This window comes from Platichthys flesus, chromosome 21 (assembly GCF_949316205.1).
Source record: "Platichthys flesus chromosome 21, fPlaFle2.1, whole genome shotgun sequence".
In the NCBI taxonomy this organism is placed as follows: domain Eukaryota; kingdom Metazoa; phylum Chordata; class Actinopteri; order Pleuronectiformes; family Pleuronectidae; genus Platichthys; species Platichthys flesus.
The window spans coordinates 3,328,362-3,347,411 of record NC_084965.1 but is presented as its reverse complement, the minus strand read 5'-3'; the positions used below and the strand labels follow the sequence as shown (position 1 = coordinate 3,347,411).

Sequence of the window (19,050 nt, the reverse complement as noted above, 5' to 3'; positions counted from 1 at the left end):
TAATTGTCGGGCTTTCAGGAGCTTTAAGGATTAGAACTAATCACAAGCAAAACGCTGAACAGTCCCAAAGGTGCACGGTAATAAAATAACATTTAAAAAACAATGTTCTTAGAAAACTAAATCACCTGAAGGTGTAAAAAAGTTTTTTCCACCGACTCCTCACAGCACAGCAGTGTCCTAACTGGATTACAGGCGTGTCCACTCAGATGTATTGATGTTGCATCAGTTGCAGCGAGAGAATCATCCCTGTGTATATATGTGTGTTACAAAGCTGGCATGTCCCAACACAGTTAAAACCGAGGAGGAAACTGTAGATTATCAAATTCCTCATGTGTAGACCAGCTGTCCCAGTGTGTGTTTGTGTGTGTGTGTGTGTGTGTGTTCAGGTTTGGACAGAAGCTGTGGTTTGGCCTCTCACGTCTCAGAGAAGTGCGTATGTGGCAGCGCGGCGCCCCTTCATTAGTTCCTCATGTTTTCTTTCTCACGTCTCTTTTGTCTTTCGATGTTTTTCTGGCTCTCGAGTCTCTGACGCTTCTTCAAACCACGTCCAGGTTTCACTTTCTATCTTCCAATGACACTCGTGTTTAAAACAATGTTTTGCAAATTACATAATAATACATAAAACATCACTTAAGACAACTTCTACCATTTCTCCACGTCTCCAACTCTACATCAAGCCCTTCCACCCCACCCTCTCTCTTTTCCTGTGCTTAATTACGGTGCCTGCGATTGGTGAAGAATCACAGAAAGTTGCAGCCAATCAGGTGCCGTGTTGAGGTGGCCCTTGACCCCCTCAGGTGGTGCGTGTGTGTGTGTGCGTTTTCCTGCTCGAGTGTTAACGAATGTGTGTGTGTGTGTACGTCAGGGGATGACGGGCTCGGTTTAAAACCATTCGGGATCCCGTTGTCAGGGCAGTCTGACAGAAGGGCCACAGGGACGGGGTGCACCAGGAACCTCGACAACACAACACACACACACACACACAAACACACTTAGTGTTTGAGCCCAGGTGGACCTGTTGTCTCTCTGGAGTCCACATCTGGATCTGCAGACATCCAGGCTGAGAAGATAACCACAGGTAAGAACCCTACACTAACCTCTGCTCCCTCTGTGTTTATTTACCCGATCAAGTTCAGGTTGAAGTTTGGCTGCTGGACGACACCTGGTTCAGGTTTTACAATGACACAGCAGCCAGGGGCCGTGTGGCAGCATGTTTGTTTAAAGCCTCCTGAGTTACAGAGTTCAGCTCAGAGCTGCAGGGGTCACTTCATCGGCTCTGCAGGGGAAAACCAGCTCAGGTCTGAGGTCTCAGCAGAGGACGTTTAACACCTTCCAACAGGGATTCATAGGTTTTGTAGCTTACTCTGCTTTCATGCAGGAAGTTGTAGTACAATAATCCATGGTTTCCCTTTGCAATCAAGATTTTTGGCTCAAAAGCAACTGAGTGGAATGTTTTTTGGAAGTGAACTCATCCTTTTGTGACGCTGGTGTGTGCAGGCGAGGAGCAGGTGTGAGAAGTCATGGCTGGACGGAGGAGAAGCTGTTTCTTGGGCGTGTTCGTCACGGCTGCGCTGGCTGTGGTGCTGCTGCCCGGTGAGTTCACAACACACATCATTAAATAAAGTAACACCAAGGTCAGAATGTCACGTATCAGAATCAGAATCATAATCAGAAACTATTTATTGCCAAGTAGGTTTACACCTACACGGAATTGGCTCAAGTTATCGGTGCATACAATGAACATAGAAACATAAAAACATTAAAACACAATAAATACAAAACACATAAGAAAAGCAATAAAAAGAAACAATATATATTTACTCACTGTTTACTTCTTATTTACTCCCTTTTTCTAATATTTATACAAAGTAACATTTATTTAAGACATAATCATATCTAAATAAAATATATATATAATAGATAAAAGATATAAAAAGTGAAGTAAAAAGTGAAATGCAAGATGCAAGACAGTGAACAGTGTCAGAATGCAATATGCAATGTAATGCAGTATAATATAATATAATATAATGTGTTAATTGAACACATCCTTGAGGTGTGGGTGCGGAATAAAAGTCAGAGTCAGCCTCCTGCCTATGGAGGGATACCTTCACATTATACATTACATCCTGTATATAAATGTCTGGTTTGATTACGTAATCAGAAGTGAAAGACGAATTCAGGAAAAACACCAAAATCTTATTTCAATAAAACTAGAAAGATATGTCCGATAGCAGAATAAACTCCGTTAGAGCCAAATAAAGCAAGTGGATCTTATTCTTTTAAATGTAAACCTTGAGTTATCAAATAAAACGAGAAGATTAAAAAGTACCATCGTCCTCCTTTGCTTCTCTTTTCTTTTCATCCTCAGAATCTCTCTCTTTACTCCCTGTTTATTTTAGTTTTATGGTTTGTATTCATCTCCTCTGTTTCCTCCCTGCTCCTTCCTTCCAGTGAGCTCCTCACCAGCGTCATGTTCATCTCAAGGTCTTGTTTCTCTGAGCACTGGGTGAACTGGAGTGTTAAAGGGGTTCTACCCTTCACCAGTTCATGGCCGTGGACTCACTCTGTGTTAAAAGTGGTTGTAACGCAACTCAGCTTCACATATATCATCACTGTGATGTTCGTCTATCATGACATGACAGGTTATTTCTCCAGCATCTGTTTCCACCTTCCTCTCATGACATGACTCAACGTATTCACATCTCAACTCCCCCTTTAAGAATTATTATCAAAATTGCAGTGTCCTGTCCGATAGTGAACTGGGGAAAACATTAGCAGTAGTCGGGGGGGGGGGGGGGGTTCTCCTTTCATCATTCCTGCTCCTGTAAAAAAAGTATTACCTGTCAGCATCACCTCCTCCTCTGCCCTCTTAAAGCGCTGCTGTTTCCAGATGTGCCAGCCTCTCTTTTACAGGCTCGTAAAAAACAACACAGCGGATACACTGAGGCAGCATCATTTAACAGCCCCCCCCCCCCCCCCCCCCCCCCCCCCCCCCCACCCACCTCCTGCACCACCCCGGGTCACCTTCACATTCATTCTTTGCAGATTCCTGCTTTTGCTCTTGTGCACATCACATCTCCCCGACTCCTTGAGAAGTTTTTTCCACATAACCCTGAATCATCCCTCCATGAATCTCCGGTCATCGCTTCCCCCCCCCTTTCCTTCTTCCTCCCTCTCCTCCTCTTCCTCTCCTTCTGTAAGGCATTAACACCTTCTCCCTGCGGAGATGAAAAGAGCTCGCTCCGCTGCTCCCCACAGCAGCATGGGGTCAAACGGCAGCAAACACACACATACGTACACATGTGCACGGCTGCAGACACACAAAGTGCACACGCAGCTCTGTGAGAGCCCAGCAGGGGGGTGGATGTTACAGGCTCACCTATAAAATCTACAAAGAGCTGCTGTCGCCAGCGCCGCAGGCAGAGCTAATTACCTCTGCCCTGTTTAATGAATAATATCTGTCTGTGAGGGCTCCAGCTTTAATGTCATATTCTCACTTATGCATTCGAGACACGTTTCAAAAGTCACTTATCACGTCTCAATTTCAGCTTCAGCAACTTCTGTTTTTGTTTTTCTCTGTAGCGTTCCTGTCTGCTGGACCAATCGGGCTAAAGGCCAAAGGAGATGGTAGATATGTGTTTTTTTTACTGAAGCACAAACATTGAAAAGCAGAATAGAGGCTGGAGGGATAAACTCACACAGTGTGGCTTGTTTCTAAAAGTGCACAGTGTCAGTCAGCCAGAGGTGAAAGACGTAGAAGCTGTTATGAAATGTTCCCAGTAACTCAGATCCATCACCTCTGTTGCATCTTCACCTCATGATTGATATGTCATATCACATAAAGAGGGCTTATGGTATATAACAAGTTTGAGTCCTTGAATATCTTTTTTATAAACTTTAGAAGTCACAGGAACAAGTCCTTGAATTTGATGACCGAGTGGGTTTGGAATCTCTGGGCTCAGCAGTGTCTAGATTTTTGTTTTTTAATTCTCTCCTGCCCTCAGAGGGCGAAAGTATCGAGGAGAGGGCGACGGCTGCAGCGTCCCAGCGGAGTCTGGGCCGCAGCCGCAGGAACATCAGCTGGTACAAGCAGCACTCCGACTTCTGGAACTGGTACAAGTTCTTCACAGACAACGGCAACCAGGAGGCAGTGAGTAAACACACACCTGGACATTAAAAACTAATTTAATATTAAGACTTTAAGTGACACATGAAATAAAATCAATTATTTGGGGGCGTAATCATGCTAACACCTAAAAAAACTCATCTTCCTTGTCAGGGGTAATAACTTTCAAGTCTTTTGAGTGTTTAGACACGTTTACGCTGATGTTTTCAAATCTTTCCACCGTGAAATCCTATTCAACAAAATCCACATGACGCTTGAAACAGTCTGATTTCAAGCCTATAAGAATAATTTGCTGCTAAAACGAATCAGGGAGGAGCATCACTTCACAGCTAGTGCTCTGCTGTTATAGCCTGCAATGTGTCAGTTCCGCAGTAACCGCCCCCGCCCCCCCCCCCCCCCCCCCCCCCTCTGCTTCCTGCTCCCAGGTTCACGAGATGGACCGCATCTACCTGGCCTACCTCCAGAACAAGAACCGCGCCGAGGGCCGTCGCTCCTACAAGGCCTACCTGCGCCACCTGGGGGACATCTACAAGTCCTGCGCAGATTCGGACGACCCCGACTGCGTGTCCTCCTACACCGCCAGGCCCAAGCCAAAACCAGAGGCCCCCAAGCCTGCACCGGTAAAAACCTGTGACCCCACCAAGGACACCTACTGCCTGTATGCTGCTCTGCTCCAGGGCAAGAGTCCCTACCAGCCCCTGGTGCTCCCAGCAGAAGCCCCGGCCCCAGCACCTGCCAAGGCCCCGGCGCCTATGTACGTCCGCTCTGCTCCGGCAAAGGACCCTCAGTCTGGGTATCAGTACTACGCTCCATCCTCAACACCTTTCCTCTCCAAGGTAAGAGATTAGAGGTTGTTTTCCATTATGCATTACTGCAAACTACTGAATTTAGTGAATTCAAAATAGAAGATCTGCTGCACAGATTGTCTTAGTTATCCTACAAATTCTTACATATTCCATCAGAATTATCTGACAGATAAAAAAAGCTTCTGCCTCCAGCCTTTAACGAAACCACGGGCCCACATCTGTCTCTGTTCTTCATCCTTCAGGAGCAGAAGGCCGAGCTGCTGCGGATCTGTGCGTCTGAAGACGTGGAGTGTCTTCAGTACCACCTGAGAGCTGCCTACGGGTACGCACCCTCCGCCGGGCCCGTGCCGTCCTACGCCCACCTCGGCTGTGATCCCAAGAAAGACCCCACCTGCAAACCCAAGCTGGTGCAGAAGGCCCCATCTGGCGTCTACCTGCAGTACCCCAACTGTGACCCCGTCAGGGATCCCGCCTGTGCCTACGCAGCCTCCCTTGTGGTATGTTTGCTTATTTGTTTTTTTATTTACATCTACGCTTACATCTGACTATCATGATGTAATAGGGTTTCTCTCGCTCTCCTCTAGGCCGCCCGTGCTCCTAAACAGCCTATCCCTGCTGCCCCTGGGTCCTGCAACCCTCTTTACGAAGAGGGCTGCAACCCCCTTAGCGCCACCAGATTCGCCACTCCCCCCCATTCGTACAAAAACGAGGAGGCAGATGAGGCCGCCGCCATCCGTGCCGCCCCTCAAGCTGCTGAGCCGAGCAACGACCCCTATGCCATGTTCAGGGATGCTTACGCTCAGGCTAACAGAGGTGCTGATCCCTATGCGATGTACCGCCAGGCTGCAGCGCCTCCTCCAGCTTCTCCTCCAGCTTCTCCTCAGGCCAATGACCCATATGCTCTTCTGCGCCGCTACATGTCCCAAGCTCAACAACATGAGCCCCAGTCTCCACGCATGGAGGCGGCTCCAGAGTCCAACCCCAACGATCCCTTCGCTGCGATCCGTGAGGCGGCGGCTGCCATGCATCGCCGCGCTCCTTCCAACCCCAGGCAGCAGATCCCGTTCTCCAACCCCAGTTATGAGGAGCCTGCCCGTGAAGAGCACCACCCTCTGGGCCCCCCAGGTAAGACCAAGGAGGGCTACGAATGCTTCATCGGCTACGACCGTGACTGCTTCCCTGTGAAGCCCGCCGACCCTCGCTCTGGAGTCCACCGCCACATGCCCTACCCTGCCGAGCCCTACGAGCCTCATCTGAACGCCGACGGCACACGAAGCGGCGTCATGGAGCCGTCCAACCCCGACTGTGACCCCGAGTACGACAGGGACTGCCGCCTGCGCCGCTACGAGCCCGAGCAGCCCCATGTCGAGGCCCAGCCCGAGCAGCACGCCGAGGAGGACCACAGCCAGGGGGCAGCAGAGAGGGAGTATCAGCCAGAGGAGCAGGAGCAGTACGAGGCGGAGCCCTACCAGAGCGGCCAGGAGGAGCCTCACATGTCCTACCCTCAGATGTCCTACCCCCAGATGTCCCACCCTCAGATGTCACAGGGCATCCCGAGCCTGCAGGACATCCTGAGGCTCTACGCAGACCAGAGCCCCGAGCAGGAGGAGCGCAGAGCGTACGCAGGCGACTACCGCAAGAAATAAACATCTGAACACACTCATGCATGCTGATGGACATGAATACACGTTCCCGTGCATTCTTGTAGCTTAGCCCATGACCGCCTCACACAGTGCACAGCCAGTCCAGACTGGACCAGATAAGGGACACATGAGAAGTCTATGGACCCAGTGAGCAAGCACATGCACGTGCATCCACACAAAGCTTCCAGCTGTTCGGAGCGCGCTCAGAAAGCTGAGGGAGTTCCAGCAAAGTTTTCATCTCTGTAGCTGCTTCACATCTGTTGCTTTGCCTTTTTTTCCAGCTTCCACCTCAAACCTCCTCAGTTCACCTGAATGTGTGATAATACTCAGCTTTGCTTCTCTTTCTATGCATCTCACTTTTTTAATAATTGTGTTTGTCACTTTTTTTTGTCAGTGATGGATTATGTAAAGTTTTTTTTTCAGTATGAATGTTCGAATAAAAAATGAAAAGCTCTACAAAGCAGTTTTTTTGGCATTTGATTTATTGAATCTTGACATTTGCCTCAAAAACGGATTCACTGATAAAACATTTCACTCACAAAGGTTTTAACATTTTATTTTTATTATGAACTACTAATCAAATCTAATTTCATTGGAGCTGCAAATATATTCTTCCACTTGAGAAGTTTCAAGGCCAATGTGCTCATCATTAACATATTAGTCAGGTTGAACCTCACGGGGACTATTGTAAGGTTTGTGGGTTTTTGGCAGGAGCAGTTTGTGGTGATGGTTCTTTACAAAGATCTTCAGACTGGGATGTCACTCACTATAGAAGAATGGTAAAAGTAAGATATTTCAAACTTTCACAAAGAGCCAAATAGGATGAATATTGGCCGTCATTCACAAATGATTCATGAGTCAAACCCTGCGTCTGCTTTCAGTGTGTGGGTTTCTCATTGTGATGTCAAGTCAAACAACCCTTGAACTTCCTCTGACTCCAGCTCTCACCCTCCTCGTTCCCTCAGTCAGCTCCACATACAAGCAGCATGAGGAAGGTCAAAGAGCTGAGGCTTCAAACTTTATTGATCTGGGAGCTGTCGAACACATTCACACTGGCAGCAATCCAGAAGCTGGAGGGGAGCTTCTATAAAGCATAAAAAACTTTAAAGAAGAAAACTCATCCTCATGACTTTTTACAGCAGAGCTAGAAACTCAAAAGTGATGTATATGGTTTTTCCAGGATAAAGTGTTATATATATGTCTGTCATCACAGATCTGCATTTTAATTTGAGAACCTACTTTGCTGTAAATTCTTAAAAAAGGGATTTTTACTTTGATCCGAAATCTATTCCACAGAGTCTCGAGTCTAAAGTACATTTTAAAAATGTTCTTATTTATTTTTCGGGTGTCTCTGAATCGGATTTGAATGTTTCACTTTAATTATTCATGTGTCTATTCATGATGTGTTGTCATGCGTCCCTGAGTTTCTAAAAAGACCATGAAATAAATTATTCCATTAGTACTTCAAAATCTTGCCCAAGGACGCAGCTTGGCATCAAACCACCGGCCTTCTGGTTCATGTACAACGCTCTCAATCTCCGGAGCAGTTGAACTGGTATTGGAAGATATTGAGGGAACACAACAACAAATGTTCACAAACTTCTTATAGGAGACGTCTGAAGAATAATTACAGTGGGAGCTCCAGTAATAACAGGAGGAGCAAAGATTTATGGTGATTGACTGAGCACATGTCAGAGTAAAAGTTCTGTCAACTTTGAACTACGACTCTGTCACTGAACTTGTTTTTACTGCGTTGGACGTCTTCATCGCTCTTCATCTCTCGATCCACATGTTTCCCTGTAAAACGGCCGAAGACGAGGAGTCAAACTTTGAAGTTTTCCCCGGAGGCAAAAGAGAAACTATGAAAAATAAACGAGCAGAGTTGTTAACATGAATTAAAAGGAAACTGGATTTGCTTAATAATAGAACAGGCGTCCAACACTGAGACAAATACACTGAAAATAAAATGGACGACGAGTCTGCACTTCCAGAAAAGAGTTGGCGGCAGGTTATCGAATTTTTCTCCTTCCTGTTCACACGACTGTTGACTGTCCGTGTTCTTACTTTTCTATTATCTGATGTTTTTATTTCCCAGCAGGATATTGAGTCTCTTTGAAATGAGCTTCCTGATCATATCTGAACATGTTCAGGGAGTTTTATTACTTTCTCCCCTGCAGACGTTGAGTTATGTCTCTAGACCTTTGTAAGAAATTGATTATTATATTTCTTCGAATCCATAATAATGCATTACATTTTTCATGTATCTGTACTTCGACAAAGTAGATTTATTGTCAAGTACTTCTCTCCACTACATTTATAAGAATGCTACACTTTTAATACTTTAAGCATATTGAATATGCTCACAAACAAAGTTCTAACTTCCCTCAAGTTGAAAAGTTAACATGGTACTTTTACTCAATATTTGTATCTAGTTATTTGTACTTGTGAGTCAAATGTTCAGGAACTTCCTTCACCAGAATAATAAAAGTGTTAAATTCCAAGCTGCCAAAGACAACAGATATTTAGGTAATACTGCTTCTGCAAAACAACAAATTCAACACAGAGTCAAACAAACTTTAATCCCAAATTAAAAACATGAAAAGTCAACAGACAGTATTGAAAATCTAAAATAACAAAGAGGATTGGTTTGTTCCAAATGTCTCTAAACTTTCTGAGACTCTATTTATCTACATCAGTTAGTGGGAGAGAGAAGAAAACTTGTATGTTTCAGCAATTAGACCAGGCCGCTTGGACTTAAATGAGATGATAAATTGTGTGACCGTGGTTTTGTTTCCCTTCGGAGGCGGAAGATGTAATAAAACTTTATGCTGTAATGACAGAGAGAGAACGAGAGAGATCACCTGCAGGTCGAAAAATGAACACAAACGAGAGCGTGTGTGTGTTTGACAAAGATAAGAGATGCTCACTACTAATTATATCTGCCTCCAGCTGCTTATAGTCCCCCCCCCCCCCCACACACACACACACACACACACACACCCACACACAGCTGGGACTCCCTCTTGTGGTCGCTGATGAGCCGGCGAGGACGAGGTGGAGGTTTGATGCTGTCAACAGGAGTCAGAGCTGATTTATTTCACTGAGACCAACAATAGATCAAACTGTCACATGAATTCCACCGAATGCATTTACACCTATGACCTGTCATCAGCTGCTGGGACGCTGATTATCAACTCATTACTAATATTATTAATATCACGCTGCCTGGAGGGAAGTTGAGAGGAAAGTTGTCGTTGTTTTGACAGTTAAATATCTTGAACATTTTAATTTGAACCACCACTTGTTTAATTCTGTTTATGGTGATATCAACTATCAGAAAAATAATTGGCAATAGTAATTTTTTTTTCAATGTTTAATTCAACTGAAACTAATGAGAAAAATGTTGCCTGCAGCTTTATATTCCTCTTTTTTAATGGATTTAGAAATCATTCCTCGGTTTTCTGTGTGCAAATTACTTTGGATGGGAGCAGTTTTTCGATAATGAGCTCAATATGATTTTAAAGATCTTAATATTAGATTTTGGCGGAGGTGACGTCCACAACAGCCAGAGCTGCAGGATCGAGAAATTAAAACAAATCAAAAATGCAATACAGGGATTTACAGAATGAAACAGGACAGGATGAAACTCTGGGTTTCTGTTGTTCCCTGAAGTTTGGATCGCGAACTCCATCAGGTGAATTTAAACTATTCAAATTAAAACGAGTGGAAAGAGGTGGAACATCTGCCGGGGCTCTTTTAATAGAACAAGGATTGTAGCTAAGGACATTTTATGCTTCACTGCTTCACTGCAGATCCTCAGAAGCAAAGACGAGAGTTATTTTTGGGTCAACACCTCCGAGCGGTGGACTCACGTAGAGACGACTCACAGGTGGAGTTTCTTGAAATAAAATAAGAGCAGGTTCTTCTGCCATCTTCTCTTCAGAGCGGAGAACTAAGACCGTGTGAGATGACTCCGCAGGGGGGTGACCTCTGCTCTCATTTCCAATTACTGATCCTCGGGAAGTGGAGGAGTCCAGAGAAAACAGGTGGAGGAAACAGGGGAAGGGCAGAAGAGGCACTGGGGGTGAGAAGGAGAGAAATGAAAAACGCAGCGTCTCTGCTGACATTTTCCATTTGGCATTAATATAAGGTACCAATTCATCCAATACACACAGTGCTGTTTAATCTGTGTTTCTTAGACTCTCTGTTCATGTTTTACCAATTTTATTCTTTTTAAATTTTTTCCTTTTCAGTCAAATGCATGATAATATCTTTCTCTTTTATTGCACTCCTCATTTATTAAAGGTGTCATTAGTAAATTATAATAATTACGCCTTGTGAGTCAGAGTGTGAGTCTGTGGTTCACTCCGGTGTCCGCTCATTGGTCTTCTCTCTGACGAGGTCAAAGGAAAATGGAGCCAGCGATTTCCAGAGTCAGATTTACAAAAGCTCTAAACCTGAAGGACGAGTCCGAGTTGTTTACATTTATAAAGTCTGTTTAATTTTCTATTTTTATTCCATTTCTTCTCTTTGCCGACTTTGTGGCAGCTCGACTTCTCTTTGCTCAAAGTCGTCTCAGACTCTCAGAATCAATGAGGATGCATAAATCATTTTTAACGCTCGACCTTTCACACGTGCATCTTTCTGAAACTCTGGTTTGATGTTGACCCTGAGACAAATCCTTGAGCTCTTAAATCCTAAATTTGATTTTCTATTTATCAGCTGTTTTACTTATTTGGGTTTGAGGGCATCTGTGAGACTTTGAAAGCAGATATCGAGGCTGAGGTCCAATGCACTTATTGGGTCATTTCGAAAAATACAAAATATACTTTTGACCAAAACCAAATGTAATTCTTTAAGTGCTCCACAAGTAAAGAAGAGGATTTGTCTCCTGCAATGTGAGCTTCTCTTTTCTCTTCTAGTTCAGTCGTAATGAAAAGGTTGTGATTGTTCCCCAAGGAAACAGAAACTGTTTTAACAAGGACGCTGCAGAGGGAGCCGGGGGGGGGGAGACAGGCACAAAGAGAGACACAAAGAGAGAGGTGGGATGTGGTCTTATCGTTGTTCACCAGGGTCGCTCACAGACAAAAAGCCATGAACCAATTTCATACCAAATTTACATGAACATTTCGATTAATTACCCAGAAACATTAGCTGCTAGCTGGAGACAATTATAAAATCCACATGCAGACATTATTATGTGATCGCAATTTGTGGCTGTGCCCCGTGTGAGGCGCACACGCATGCTTCATTCATCCGCTTCAAACAAACCTGGGAAAGAATAGAAAGTTTGTGTGAGTTTTTCCAGGGCCACACGACACACACACACAGACAAACACACACACACCTCTTCTGTGTGCGTTATACTTATTCCACAATTTCACAACAAGCCCCCCCTCCTAACCCTTTTACTTTTGTTCCATTCTCCTGTCATTGTGTAACTCGGTGATTGTCGGGATCCCGTTGTGTGTGTCGTGGTGACCTCGGTGTGATCGATGTCCCGCGCTTCTCGTTGTCGACTTGGCGATGCCAGGTGTTTGTATCCTTCGCCCTGAGCGCTCGTTCATCACGCCGCCGCTCAGAGGGGGGGGGGGGGGGGGGGGGGGGCACGTCATTCCCCACCAGAGCGTCTGATTAAATATGAATCACTCTTTAACACACTTCAGGTGTGTGTTCATGTGCAAGGGAACACGTGTGTTTGTTTCTTCACCGCGTTCTGAAGCCCTCTTCTATAAAGACCTGACAGAGCGGGGGGGAAGTTTGCTCTGCTTCCACATTTAATTTACAGTAACGGAGCTCAACGCAAATTAGATCTGAAGGGCCGTGGAAAGTGGAGCAGCCGTTTGCCTCATGTGACAAAGTCCATTCTGATAGAACTTGAGTGAATGTGTTCTGAAAGCCAAGTGTGTCGCTGGAATATGTCGCTGTGTCTTTTCTCTGTGTGTGCGTTTGCCAAACTTCCCATGTTTGGTCGTGAAGCTTTGCCATCTGGACCCACTGTGCCCGGGGTTTGTGTGCATGTGTGTGCATGTGTGTGTGTTTGTGTACACAGGGAGCAGAGCAGAGAAGAGCAGCTGTTTAAAAAAGCAACAGATGGTTCCTCCTCCTCCTCCTCCTCCTCCTCCTCCTCTGTACTGAGGTCATTTTCAAATCAAATGAACGGAGGCCATCAGATTTCAGTTTGGTTTGATGTACTGATAATAAGATTCTATCTGATTGTTGTAGAAAAATATATTTATATTTTACAGTTTGCACACAATTTGTTTCCCTGGAAAAGTTTTAGAGGATTCGGAAAGGAAAGTTGAAGTAAAAGTGAAAAGTGAAAAGGAGTTTCCTCTTAATTGGAAGTCTGGTTGCCTTGCATGAATCATGCATTGAATAGAATGCTAAAATAGAAACTGAAATATTGCAAAGTTTCTATTACTCCATTGTAACTTCATTAGATTCTTGTTAAAAAATATATATATATCCCATTTGTTGTATGTTTTTCAAGTTCACCTTTTCCTTTCACATATAAACCAACACACTTGACGTGAGTTTGATTGAATCACACACACTTAAATCTGAGGAGTGTGTTGCATGGAGGAGAGAGTGCTTGACAAAAGGAGCTCATATATTCAGGGGGAGCTGCACCTTGTGTTGGTCTCTGTGCTTCGAGTCGTTCATTTTGAAAGTCAGATTTAAACTCTCCTGTGAAGCGCTGCAGTGAGTTTCCTCCTCAGTCCCTGATGCAGAAAAGAAACAACATCGTGAAACGCTACCTAAAGATTATCCAGGGTACTTATCTGTGGATAATCTCAAGAGCCGTCACTTCTGTCCGCGGACGTTTCTGCAGAGGAAGACTTGAAGTCAGTTAACCCAGATTCAGACTCATGCCTGAATCACGACCACATTAATGGACAGGCACAAGCAGGGACGACTCTGTGGACAGCTGAGACCCGATCCCACATATCATTGTGCTGCTCTTCAGAGGTGGTGAGATTAACATCCCAGCACGAGACCTGGAGACATGAGGACGATTGGTCATGGACTCTCGACTTCCATTCCACATGCTCCTCAGATTCAAGCATGAGAGTCGTGCTCAGGGAGTGGGGTTTGGCTCAGTCACCACATCGCCATGTCAAAACTGTAGAAACCACAAACAGTAGATAAAGATGGACGACGTGATAGCGCCTCTAAAATAAGCCAAACCATCTTACTCGCCTCCTGGTGGCCGGCTGCAGTAATAGGTCATAGACACAGCCTCCTCCATGTTAGCAGAAGGGACATGGACCAAACTGAAATGTTTTTCTGGTGTGTTTGGTTTTATCTATTTTTTTGTTGATATAAAACAAAAAAAAGATTGACAGCTGAGACTGACTCACTATTGGTTGAACGTGTGTATCAATGGGGCCTTGATACGGCGACACCAGATGACAGCACCCGTTTCACAATACTTTGGCTTAATAGTCGTAATAAATTATATTTGACAACCTCCTCGAGAGGAGGCACAATTAGTCTCTGACGATTCCCCCCTCACAAACCATTAATCCAGCTGAGCCGGGCCTCCATTATCTTGTTCATTGATTTTGTTTTCCAAGATGTACACAGGTGGTGAGAAACTAACCAGCGGCAAACTCATTCTCAAATGTTCACCAGTGAAACGTGTGGAGGCACCAAGGAAGAAGACACCGGTCACGATTCATGATTCACCTCCTCAGCTGCACCACACCCTCTGTTATTGCTTTAGTGGAACCCTCACTCGTTATCTCCCTCTTTATCTTGGCTCTCGAGCTGCATCGCCTCATTTGTCACCTAATTATTTCGGCGAATCAAGGCCACTCAGTGTGTTTCGACTCCCACACAAGGTTAACACACGTGAAACAATAAAGAGAGAGAGAGAGAGAGAGAGAGAGAGAGAGAGAGAGAGGGAGAGAGGAGAGGGGGAGAGAGGAGAAGGTCAAAGACGGAGGGAATGACTGCGTTCAGGCCGGACCTCGAGAGGTCAAGGATGTCGAGAGTGTTTTTCTGAAAAATTGAGAACGAGCGGCGGCAGCATCCGTCCTGATAGTTGTGATCGGCCGTGGGATGGAGAGAAGGAACAAAGGTGATGGAAGTGATTGGCAGGACAATAAACGAGTGTCACATGGCTCGGTACTCATGTTGCACGTGTAGATCAGAGCTGGTGTTGTGCGGATGTTTCGGGAGTAATTCTAATGAGCTGCATATTCACATTATTCAACCTGCACTTTGACATTTCCTCTGGGAGCTCGATGCAGAGATCCACAGAGGGAGACAACACAATGTGAATGTATGATTTTGAATATGTATGAGCATGTGTGTGTGTTTACATAAAAACTGTACGAGCTCACAGCTGTGACTACAGACGAGAAGAACAAGGAGAAAGGGATAAAAAAAAAGAAAGATACACCATTGACGTCATAGGCAAACATTGTCATTGTGACACGGACAAGCTGATTGAATTATTTTCTCATAATAACACGAAGATGGATATTGACAGTTTGTCTAATTTGCTTCATAGTTCAAACTTTTAATAAAAGGTGTCCCTCAAGGCTCAATACTGGGGCCCTGTTAAGTACATACAAAAAAGTTTTCTTCTTTAAACTCAATAAGACAATTTTATGCTGATTATCTCATTTGTATGGTGAAGTTTGCTTTTGGAAAACAACAGGCACCACTTGATATTTATTTATTTCATAATTTGTTGATTTGTTTACCATTAATACCTTGACAATTTAAAAAACACAGTATAACTGCATGTCTACCGGAGCGAGCAGTGGCTTTGTGATTGATTCCTCATCAGCAGCTTTTGACAGAATATTCTATCAGTATTCTGGTAGAGTTGTGTTTATTTACACAACACAATTATCACACAAAATTAAGTCAAACACCTCATTGACTTCAATCAGCTGAACGCAGAATGCAGGTTCTTCTTTTGAAACATTTTGCTTTATTTCATTTCAAATGCACTCGTGTTGATTGCAAGATCTGGAAAACTCTAAGTACGTGTCAAGGTACTCAACACCAGGGGGGGGGGCACTTGAAGACCGGGGCACTACAGAGCTGTGAGGGTCATTGTAAGGTCTCCATCCTCGTGTAAGAGGTGGCAAGCTAATGGATTCACACTTTTAAAAGGTTGAAACTGAAAATACGACGGTGAGCTCATCAGACTCCCCTCACAATCCAAACCCACTTCTCAGACTCCACTCTCTCCAGTGAGCAGCAGCTGGGACTCGACCAGCGAGGAGTGAATTCACCGACACGTCCGACATCTGAGGAGCCGACAGGAAACATCTCAGAAGCTTCAGGAGCGACGAGAGAATAAAGTAAATGTTGCTTCTCCCTCTCTCTTTTCTCTTCTGGTCACAAAACACTAATTTGTTCACATAAACAAGGTCATATTCTTTTCCATCTTCTTCTCCTACAGATAGTTTGACTCACTCAAACCGACGGAGACATTCATCCTGAAACTGTAGTGATTATAAAACCAATGTCACCCCCTCTTTATCAAGCTGCTAATGAGGATGCATGAAGCGATTCAGCCGAGATACACGCTCACTTTTCCAATACGACTCCGCTCGGGATTGGATTTGGACCAGTTACAGAGATAGCAGCGTGACAAGAGGACGTCTCCACTCAATCCAATTAGGACGGAGCCAGAGGAGGGACACGCTAAGGACATGTCAAACAATCAATTGAAAGTAATGGGGGTGTTTTAGCTCGTTAATCTCTCCGGACTCATCTTCAGTGTCTGTGCAGACCAGTGGTTATCTACTCTCTGTGGTCAAATTAAAAGTCCAGATTGTTTCTGAGTTAAAGAGCAATCCATCTTAATTCAAATCGTTTATGGAGGACGATTAAATCAGATTTATAAAGTTAGTGCCTCAGACTCCTCATTATGTTTACAGTCTGTAGGAATAAACTACCTCCAACATTTAATTACCCAATAAAACCGAGATTAGATCTGTGAAAATTGACAAACGTTGGTGACATCACATAACCAGTTGAGCCGCGTTGTACCTGCTCCTCCAGTTTATTACTTTGACTGTCTGCACCCTCTCAGGACAATTCAATCAGAATGTGAACGCTGCGTCCTGACGCTCCATCACAACAGTAAAGATTTATTATACAACATGAAATAAAGGGCAGGGCAGTTAGTCTCAGATGTCTGGAGCTGATATTCAACCACTTTGATCTGTTATCTGCTTCTCTGCAAGTGATACAGGTGTGGTGTTGATACACACACACACACACACACACACACACACAGATAGACACACATGTGCACAAAGCAGAGTTTACTTGGTTTGGTTGAAGACTAGAACGTCTAAATGGTGCAGGTGGAGGTTTCCACTACTTACTGGACTTGCTTTTATATTTATTCATCAAACTGTAACCTGTCTACTCGTCTGTCTGTTTCTCTCTGGACCTCAAATCTGTTTATACTGTGAAATGAAAAAAAAAGGTGTTGAAGTGAATATTGAGTTAAACAGGAGGAAATATGGATTTTTGGAAGACACTGTGTTTGTTCGCAGTAATGAAGTGTTATGTCATCCAGTGTGATCATGGATTTATGGTTGTTAGACAGTGGAGGTCTGTGGCCCAGAGGAATAAGTCCAGATATGTTTGATACTCAGATTCACTTTGTAAAATCTTTCCATCGTTGGATTTGTTCTTACCATTTGCCGAGTGAGATGACATCTTCATTCACGACAATTAGACATTAGGCACATTGGTCAATCACATGCATGTAGGCACAATGTCCTGGAAGAGTAGAGCATAATGGGAACAGGATATTCTGCTGTGGTGGAGAACCAAAATCTAAAAATCAGTGAAGAATCTGTTAATACGCCCTCGGATTGACCGAAGAGTGACTCATCACCACCGGACGTGAGTCAAAGAGAAATTTCAATGAAGCTGAACATGTTTGCGAGTTTGAGAGAAACTTTTCGGGATGTTTGAAGAGAAAACTATTTATATTTCAAATGCCAAGGAGCACAAAGACGGGCCAAGGAAAGCATTACTCAGCAGAAACTCTTTCTCAACTTTATTCTGCTGCACAAACAAGCTTTGAACAACTTTTGCTTCCAATCCTGCAGGACGTTAATACCCAGAAGATAATAATGCTGCACGCTAACTCCCAAAGTTTACTCTGAGCCGCTGCCCAGATGTGCATCCAAACATGTGCGTGTGTTTGCAGGAATCGCCTCGTTACTCGTTGTTGGCTGATGCTCTTAATTCTCCAAATAGCGTCACTGAGACAAACGCTGTGATTTGGAGAGTTAATCGGCTTCCCTCCCTGTAAACAACGCCAATGTCAATAACTCATGGATTAATAAACACATGTGAATTTGATTGGGAGGGAAGAGACAGAGAGAGAGAGAGTTACACCGAGCTCCAGCTTCTAAAGAAAGACACACACACACACACTGGGTGAAGTGAATAGAAAAATACAGAGACATCCAGATCTGTTTGAGACATGTTTTAATTTATGTTGCATAAGCGAAGGGAAAAAACACCAGGAGACGACAGAACGTCACTTTTCTATTGAACAAAGCTACAGAAACATTTTAACGACAAATCAGAACAGTGAAACATCTCAACACAACCCTCACGACACGGTGGAACATCCCTTTAATGGCTCTGATGACAGAGGGCAAAGTGTAAATAAAGGCATTTAATGAAATCCTCCTCGTTCTTAATTGCATAAAAATTGCTCAACAAATCTTTTAACGCGCTTCTCCTCAAATCCTCAGATACCAGGCATGGAAACAGGGTCAGGAAAACGTGCTTATTCCCACTTCCTCTCCCGAATTATCGCTGGAAAATAGAGAGAATAATCCGTCTTATAGTAGCTGCACACTGGAGCCGACCAAATATCTCATTGCCCTGTTTACAAGAAGAAGAAGAATAAAACCTCCCGAACAGAGAAAGCTCCTCTGAAGACTCCAACGTGTTTCCTGAATAATTTCTGTCGTCTAACAAAAGACAACTCATGAATATAATAAAAAATAGACTAAACGGCTTGACCCACTTTAATACTGAATTGAATTACTGGGACAGAGCGAATGCAATTTCATATCTTCCCCTCCATCCGCTCCGTCTGAATCAATAAAGTGCAATCGTGCTTATTTCCGTTTGTTTCATCGCTAACATGCTAGCGGATCCTCGGACACACGCTCTCCCACTTTGAGCATCTAAACATCGACAAACTGAATTAGCACAAAAGAAAGCGTTATATTTCCAAGAGCTAAAACAAAAACACACAACTTTGTCCTCTTCAGCGTTTGTCTTGTAAGCACGACTCTCCCAGAGAGAGCACCGACCTCAGCGCTCGACACCCCTGTTACTTAATTTCAAACTTTATTGGCAAAAGCCGGCATCAGTTGTTTTATTTTATTGATTCTTTTCTTTTTGGCCTCTCGTCTTCGGGTGTGCGTGGGCAGCGCTCTCAGCACCGAGCCCTGACCCTGTT

General features: G+C 44.2%; 1 protein-coding gene across 1 annotated transcript; it reads left to right on the top strand.

The window, feature by feature from the left end:
- Positions 1-11: 11 nt before the first annotated feature.
- and1 (actinodin1) lies at positions 12-7,041 on the top strand. Its single transcript, XM_062379064.1, has 6 exons — positions 12-1,593; positions 3,583-3,627; positions 4,005-4,150; positions 4,552-4,962; positions 5,175-5,429; positions 5,517-7,041. The coding sequence occupies exons 1-6, from the start codon at positions 1,521-1,523 to the stop codon at positions 6,576-6,578; spliced, it is 1,992 nt and encodes a 663-aa protein (XP_062235048.1). The 5' UTR covers positions 12-1,520; the 3' UTR covers positions 6,579-7,041.
- The last annotated feature ends 12,009 nt before the right edge of the window (positions 7,042-19,050 follow it).

Bases quoted from the DNA above. Each gene is read 5' to 3' on its own strand.
- and1 (XM_062379064.1), top strand. From the start codon at position 1,521: ATGGCTGGACGGAGGAGAAGCTGTTTCTTGGGCGTGTTCGTCACGGCT. The intron at 3,628-4,004 runs GTAGATATGTGT...TCCTGCCCTCAG, and splicing joins GCTAAAGGCCAAAGGAGATG to AGGGCGAAAGTATCGAGGAG. The intron at 5,430-5,516 runs GTATGTTTGCTT...GCTCTCCTCTAG, and splicing joins CCTACGCAGCCTCCCTTGTG to GCCGCCCGTGCTCCTAAACA.